The 8612-nt window shown below is 38.9% G+C and overlaps 1 protein-coding gene across 3 annotated transcripts in view; it reads left to right on the forward strand.

Annotated features, from left to right (window-relative positions):
* The window catches only part of LOC311132641 (uncharacterized protein), a 64145-nt gene extending 56066 nt beyond the window's left edge, over positions 1-8079 (forward strand). For all 3 annotated transcript variants that reach the window (XM_084165900.1, XM_084165901.1, XM_084165899.1), the window contains exons 34-36: positions 624-710; positions 6448-6486; positions 6725-8079. In XM_084165900.1, coding sequence (XP_084022026.1) covers positions 624-710; positions 6448-6486; positions 6725-6727 — 129 coding nt within the window. In that variant the 3' untranslated portion in view covers positions 6728-8079. The remainder of the gene's footprint in view (positions 1-623; positions 711-6447; positions 6487-6724) is intronic.
* The last annotated feature ends 533 nt before the right edge of the window (positions 8080-8612 follow it).

Genomic DNA, 8612 nt, shown 5'->3' on the forward strand with positions numbered 1-8612 from the left:
ATAGAATGCAATTGTTATTGTGAAACCTATAGTTGGGCAACTGGACATAATCAATGTTGTCTTTACTCAAAGGAGGGCTTGTGGGTATGTTCTTTGCCAGGTCTAGAGTACAGTATGTGCTATGAAACATGATGGTCAGTCACTCGCAGTAGATGACAATGCACCACAGAGAGTTCAGCAAATTTGGTAAAGCCTGCTTTATAAATATATGAAAATTAACATATTGTTATGGTACTATGTGGGTCATCAAGTTTATGTTGTGTTAGGGCTAGTGATACCCTCGTAATAATATATAGTAGTTGATGAACCAATGAAGTGCAACAAGTATGTGAAGGTTACATTAGGCACTTAAGGAACCCGCTCACCAATAGCATTGGCCTGAATCCCTACTCCCTAACTCCCTCCACTTACTTTCCCACCACCAAATTCTTAAACTTCAGTAGTCTTCTTCGTAAACCCAAAAAAGCCCATCAATCTTTAAATACCTGTAAAATGTCTAAATTAGGTAAGAAGTCAAGCTTCATGATTGTGCTTTTGAAAAACACACATATTTGCTTACTGTGTGGATGAGCCAGACAGGAGGAACTAAAAGCCTGTATCTTGTAATGCACTGTTGTTTGCAGGGAGAGAGGGGCAAGAAAGGCAACAGGGGAACCAAAGGGGATAAGGGGGACCAAGGAGCACCCGGATTAGATGCCCCCTGTCCGTTGGTATGTCCTGCGTTCAATGTGCAGCCAGGAGGCAAAAGGAAGGATCGACCCTCAGAATACCACATAACCTGCACTGACAATCAGGAGTCTCTGGATTCTGATCCTGACTTCCTTTTGCCTCTTAACCGACTCTAATAGACCCTGAAGTGGTTTTGGTCCAAGCGTCCTCTACAGTATTAGTCCAGAGATACAAACTGCAACACCGATGATCATTTGATATTCATTGAATGACTAGATTATTATTAGTTAAGATGGAGAATGAATAATCACCCCAGGACCAGGGACCATAAACCATCAGAGGGGGTTTTCTTTTCAGGGGTAAGACTAACAGGAACATGGCCCACTCTCTCCATTGAATCCGTTCCTGTCAGTCCCAGGCCGCTTGCATGTTTAAGTGTGTCTGTAGTTACAGGCTTCGGTCTGCTCATGGAGCGGCAGCAGGTCCTCTCATTGGCCAGCAGGGGGTACTGCTGCTAAAGGAGGGGCAATGTGCAGATGTTTACAAAGTTGATTTCACAAACAGGGTTTCAGAGGCTTTAAAGGAGAAAAGGGTGAACCGGGCCTACCTGGCCTGGACGGGCTGGATGCCCCTTGTCCTGTGGTATGCTTCCTCTCTTCCTTCCCTATCCAGCACTTTGGCTTCCATAACCACCCATAACAATTCCTTTCACTCTCTTAATCACTTTACTGTAGGTATGAGTAAAAGCTTATATAACAGGGCTGCATGAAAATTACATTGAACTAACACAATAGTATCGTTAGTTATGTAATGGGTTATTACCCAAAAAAGCAATGCCTTTATTAACTGAGTAGGCATGCACACACTTGAAGTTCTTGATCAAGATGGAGCTATTTACTACAAATACTGCTATAACACTTGTTTGGATAAACTGTGCTTTTTGCTAACATTAATAATTGATTTGCTGAGAATGTAATACTTTTTTTCTTGCAAGGGCAGCAGAACACCTACACTAATTAGTGGTGTGCGACATAATCTATTTTCTTGATCATAACCCATGATCCATTCAGTGACTTCTATTTGAAAATGTCAAATACTCTTGATAGTTAATAGCCTTGCTTTTCATTATTTGTGTCCCTGTCTCCTTCACTACCACTCGCATGGCACCCTTTCCCCAACTTATCCCTTACCTTTTTGGGCAACAGAACTGTATTGGGAAAGATTATCTTGGAAAAACCAGGGCTGCCTCATTGATTTTCATTTAACCCTGTTTTGAGTTTGTGTATTGAAAAGGAGAAGGGGAATGGAAGGTTTGATTAATTCATAGAAGTTGCCAGATTAAATAAAATAACAGCCCAGTGGCTGGGCTTAAACCCTATTTCTAAATAAATGTTTGAATAAATTTAGACTATAGAGTCATATTTTCACACATACACATCTACTACTGTACCTGAGCAATGGAGCAAATGGAGCAGCTGCATCGTAAGTTTTTACCAGAAAATGATCATGATCCATTTGTTATTTTCCATGATTAGTAATGTTTTGAGCTAATATGTATTAAAATAGATATGTCAATTTTATATATTATATAATAATGAACCGATTGCATTTTGCACTCTGTCCCCTCGTCGTCTCAAGATTAATTGTTTTGATCACTCGAAAGTTTTTCTTCGCTCCCGCGCGCCACTGTTTTAGTTCGCGCGCCACTGTTTTAGTTCAGTGCAGTTAGAAAGCACTATTTGCACGACTGGTGTATAAAATGAAAAGGCACCTCCAAAAGAAAATAGTTTATCTATTTTGTTGTGCTGTTGTTACATTTGTATCGTTGTTTCATGTCCGATGGTGTTGGTCCAATGGTGTTGTTACATATCATTTGAGCGGCATGCACCGTATATCATTTCATTTTGCCTGAGCACCGCCCGGGCATGTCTTGGCTGTATCGCAGCCCCTGATTCTGAGTAGCCTCCATCAGCCTACCAAAGGTTGCAACCTTTGCAGAAAACTGCATGTCCAGTAGCTTGCGGGCTGTCAATAAGTAGCTTGCATTTGAGAATGATTACATGATTACATCTGGGAAATAATTTCACTCCCCAAGCTGTTTACAGGCATTTAACACCATTCTGCATTTTGCGATATATTTTCTCAACATCAATCGGTTAAATCACATTGTTAAAATGTTTTCATTCAGTTACAAAAGTAACAGTCCTGGGTGGGCCCGATATGCAAGCGCATCGTGGTCGCTTTGCAGTTACAACGTAGTCAAGCTGTGTAGGCTAAATATTCAGACCCCTTGACTTTTTCCACATTTTGTTATGTTACAGCCTTATTCTAAAATGGATAAAAAATGAAGAAAAAAAAACTCAGTAATCTACACACAATACCCCATAATGACAAAGCGATTACAGGTTCTTAGAAATGTTTGCAAATCTATTAAAAATTAAAAACGGAAATACCTTATTTACATAAGTATTCAGACCCTTTGCTATGAGACTCGAAATTGAGCCCAGGTGCATCCTGTTTCCATTGATCATCCTTGAGATGTTTCTACAACTTGATTGGAATCCACCTGTGGTAAATTCAATTTATTGGACATGATTTGGAAAGGCACACACCTGTCTATATAAGGTCCCACAATTGACAGTGCATGTCAGAACAAAAACCAAGCCATGAGGTCGAAGGAATTGCCCGTAGAGCTCGGAGGCAGGACTGTGTCGAGGCACAGATCTGAGGAAGGGTACCAAAACATTTCTGCAGCATTGAAGGTCCCCAAGAACACAGTGGCCTCCATCATTCTTAAATGGAAGAAGTTTGGAACCACCAAGACTCTTCCTAGAGCTGGCCGCCGGGCCAAACTGAGCAATTGGGGGAGAAGTGCCTTGGTCAGGGAGGTGACCAAGAACCCAATGGTCACTCTGACAGAGCTCCAGAGTTCCTCTGTGGAGATGGGAGAACCTTCCAGAAGGACAACCATCTCTGCAGCACTCCACCAATCAGGCCTTTATGGTAGAGTGGCCAGATGGAAGCAACTCCTCAGTAAAAGGCACATGACAGCCCGCTTGGAGTTTGCCAAAAGGCACCTAAAGACTCTCAGACCATGAGAAAGAAGATTCTCTGGTCTGATGAAACCAAGATTGAACTCTTTGGCCTGAATGCCAAGCGTCATGTCTGGAGGAAACCTGGCACCATCAGTGAAGCATGGTGGTGGCAGCATCATGCTGTGGGGATGTTTTTCCGCGGCAGGGACTGGGAGACTAGTCAGGATCGAGGCAAAGATGAACGGAGCAAAGTACAGAGAGATCCTTGATGAAAACCTGCTCCAGTGCTCTCAGGACCTCAGACTGGGGCGAAGTTTCACCTTCCAACAGGACAACGACCCTAAGCACACAGCCAAGACAACGCAGGAGTGGCTTTGAGACAAGTCTCTGAATGTCCTTGAGTGGCCCAGCCAGAGCCCGGACTAGAACCCGATCTAACATATCTGGAGAGACCTGAAAATAGCTGTGCAGCAACGCTCCCCATCCAACCTGACAGAGCTTGAGAGGATCTGCAGAGAAGAATGGGAGAAACTCCCCAAATAGAGGTGTGCCAAGCTTGTAGCGTCATACCCAAGAAGACTCGAGGCTGTAATCGCTGCTAAAGGTGCTTCAACAAAGTACTGAGTAAAGGGTCTGAATTGTTATGTAAATGTCATATTTCAGATTTTTGTTTTGTTTTTTGCAAAAAATCTAAAAACCAGTTTTTGCTTTGTCATTATGGGGTATTGTGTGTAGATTTATGAAGGGGAAAAAAACAATTTAATCAATTTTAGAATAAGGCTGTAAGCTAACAAAATGTGTAAAAGGTCAAGGGGTCTGAATACTTTCCGAAGGCACTGTATGTGCCCATGTAGCTCAGTTGGTAGAGCATGGCGCTTGCAACGCCAGGGTTGTGGGTTCGATTCCCACGGGGGGCCAGTATGAAAATGTATGCACTCACTAACTGTAAGTCGCTCTGGATAAGAGCGTCTGCTAAGTGACTTAAATGTAAAATGTAAAGGTATATGCCATATGAAAAAGCACAGAATAATTTGTATCTCGATAAAACAAACAGTACTTCAAAAAAGGGGCCAAAATAATCCCATGTTGGAGGAAAAGCGGAATGGTCCATTAATATGCTTGCTGAGAATACACTTTTGTTATTCCTCATACTGTTCATGATTATTCTGTTTCTTCGCTATTTGAGTCAAATAGGTAGCCTGCTCACTGTGGTTGTTGTTCAAAATGACAATTTTCAAATAATTGCAAAATAATTGATAATACCCTAGTCCTGTTACTGCAGGCTACATATTTGTTCAAATGTAAAAAAAAAAAAAAAAAAAAAAAAATCCTTTATCATTTAATAAGGAAAGATTCTCAAGGTAGGCTACAGTATAATGATTTTTGTGGTTTTAAGAAACAAAACACAATTATATTATGTATGCAGTGCTGTTCTTTGTTTCTATTTATCAAATTAGGCCTACACAATAAGAAAATATACAGGCTGTATATGAGTAGCTCGCAACTTTTCTTTTTTGTATGAAGTAGCCTTTATGAAAGAGATGGTTGGAAACCCCTGCTCTAGCCCAAACTGTTCAAATATGACCCATATTACCGGAGCTACATTTTATTATATTTCTGTTGCAGATTCTGTGCCACAATTTATGGATATATATAGATGCCAAAAAAATGCTAATTTCATCATGAAAATGATAAATTAATAATACGTTGGCTATATTATTTTTATGTGAACATTAAATAAATCCAGTTGGAATTTTCATGTTGACAGTTCTTGTTCAATGCCCTTCCAGATATCACTGCCATATTGAGAGAAAAAATAGTTTAAAGATAAACCAAAGTTCATATTTGTAATTGTACTACATTATTGTGATCGCATTATTTGTGATAAAAAAGAAGATGAAAACTCAATGTGCAATTAAACAGTGCTTTTTATTAATCTACCAAGTGCAAAGTTGAAATTCAAATCCTTATTGGGTAAAACAATATTATTCCTGCAAATTTGTATTTCATTTCCTCATTGTCATGTGTTATCCTGGCCACATTCTTAACAGTGTGGCCTGTCAGTTGATCACTGTAAGTGGGATTGTCAGGGGAGGAGCAGGATATTTGTGAGAGTCACAGAGTTGGTTGGGTTTCAGATCTGTCAATCAATCACTATGGGTGGGATTTTCAGGGAAGGGGGTGGGATGTTTTTGAGTCACAGGGTTGGTCAAGTTTCAGAGCTGTCAATTAATTATATGGGGTGGGATTTTCAGGGAAGGAAGTAGATTAGTATTAAATTACTAATTAAAACACTTTTTCAATATAATCTATTGTGACAAAACCTAAGAAAAATTGTTGTGTTCTGTTCATAAATATGAATTCCCCTTGTTAAGAAACAGCGTAGAATTGCAGGAAAATGGTTTTAATATTATAAATGCTCAAACATTTTTGCACCCCCACTTTCAGACAAAGTCAGGTGCCCATGTGTACCACTAGTTGTTTGGCTGGTTGTTGCTGCTTTTTAACATAATATGCATAGTACATTGCATAAATATTATACACATATACACACAATAGTATTATCCTGACCATTTTTATTCAACAGTAAATTGCATTGTGTTATACTGTACAGTAAGTCACATTCTACAGTCTTAGCAGTGTGGGTAAAACTTTACATTAAGTTAAATCTGTGTTAGAACAACTTAATGTAAAGTGTTACCTCAGAGTGTATCTGTATTACTCAATCCCTCTCTTTCCTTAGGGGGATGACGGCCTACCAGTATCAGGGTGTTGGAATAAAGTAAGTGAAAGAGCGTTGATTTCCTGCTGTGAACATACATTATCTGCATCTTGAGGTGATAAAGTGCTTGGCAGTACTGCTTTTTAAATGATCTCCATGCTAGTATAATCAACAACAGTCTGTCATTGCTTAATTTATACTGTAGAAAAGTGCATAATTGTATTCATGTTCATTGGGTCCTCAATGAACATTGCATGAACTAATGTGTGGTTTGTTGCCTCTTGTTTTCTCCTTGCAGTGATGATAACTTCGGAGTGGCATGTGTGATTGTACATAGAATATTTATTTTTGTACTTTGTATGTGCTTTCTTATACTGATGGAAAAAAAGAAAATCATAAAAATATGCCAGGAGTTTTGTACAGATTGTTTATTTTTATTACTTGTAATAATGTTTATGTATTGGATTTTATAGCTATGCATTATGTCAACATGTTTGAATAAGGAAGAATTACAATGTGGCTACATATGCATGATATTTGTGCATAATGTGAATGGATATTGCCTATTAACTTATTGTATCATGTGGTTTTGTTTTGTTGTGACCATGCTGCACTGAATTGTGGGGCTGGAAAAATTAAGTGTTGGCTTCTTGAAATATCTTAGTTGAACCCTCTTTGTAGAGATCAAAATTATGAAAATGAACAGCATTGCAAATAATTCCTGTCTAAACATGTACACAACTCAAGTCATGGTGACAGACAGCACTGTATTTAGTCTGCACTGTACAGTACAGCCAGTTTAATCACTAGCGCACAGATACCCATGGATCCATCCTATTCTAACCATTTAGGGTTCTGATATCATAAACCCATAAAGTGTTCTGAATATCCAGCATGCCACACAAGCAAATTGTGTTGCTGTCTCTGAAAGGGGATCTCATGAAGGTGGTTTCAACTAAGATTGCCTGACCATTTCAAGCTTTAATTGTTCCCACCAAGGCAAAACAGCCATTTTTAAATAGAGAACAAAGACTTAGCATTTGTTGCTTTTTCACTGGCTGAGTAGTTATACAGCCAGAGTGACCAACCATTCTAAGCTACAGCTTCACATATAACCTGACCTCAATTTGTCCAAGTTATCTGTAAATATATTTTCTTAACCAAATCTAAGGGGCCACCTCCTGCTTTTTGACTATCAGGCTCTCTTTAACCGTAGTAGTTTGCCTTTTTGTTAGAACGTTATCAAATTGATACAAACCCATGTTACAAGCTTTCTCTTGGATGACTGAAATATTGCTGCTCACCCTTAAGGCATGCTGCTGCAACAGCCACATAGCCTCTACGACCAGTGAACCTCATCCATTTATTTATATGAAGAAAGCCATTAATGGACAATTAAGATATTTTTTGTTAAGAAATACCAGACTTTTTAATTGTAGCTGTTTTATAGGAGGTAGTAGCCTACGTCGCCCTCGCTAACTGTGTTTATGAATCAGTATTGAAGAAATGGATGAAGGGGACTGGAGTAGAGTTGCTCCATTACTGCTGCTCATTGCAAAAAAGCTCTGTGTTCTGCTCTGCCTGGAAATGTATAGCTAGATTAAGAGATTGTTAGATTACCACCTTCAATAAAGTCTTCATCAGGTTCTTATACTTCAGACTAACGTGTGCCTTGTTCCTCTGCCTTGCTCTCCCAGTGTTAGAGTTCAACCCAAAGTTCATGGGAAATCATTGAGAATCTGTGTTCAAATGGACATTTATGTTTGTTGAACTAAGATTTTCAAAATGACAATCAGAAATAAACATACCATTTGTATAGTACATACAGTTGTGTGCTTTAAAAATAACACACAGTCAGGTCCATAATTATTGGCACCCTTGATAAAGATTAGAAAAAAAGACTGTATAAAATATATAATACAAATACTTAGCTATATTGTGTGCTCAAAAAATTGGGAAATTATATTATTTTATACTAATACAATTGCTCAGAGAAAGAGATCATAAAAGTAAAAAAAATGTAAACATCTAAAACAGATAGGGGTCAAAATTATTGGCACCCTCTTTTCAATACTCCAGCACACTCCCCTTGCACGGATCACAACACTGAGCCTTTTTCAAAAATGTTTTATGTGATTAGAACACATTGGGAGGGATCTGAGACCATTCCTCCATACATAATCTTT

This window comes from Coregonus lavaretus, assembly GCF_964263955.1.
Source record: "Coregonus lavaretus genome assembly, chromosome: 1".
Taxonomy (NCBI): domain Eukaryota; kingdom Metazoa; phylum Chordata; class Actinopteri; order Salmoniformes; family Salmonidae; genus Coregonus; species Coregonus lavaretus.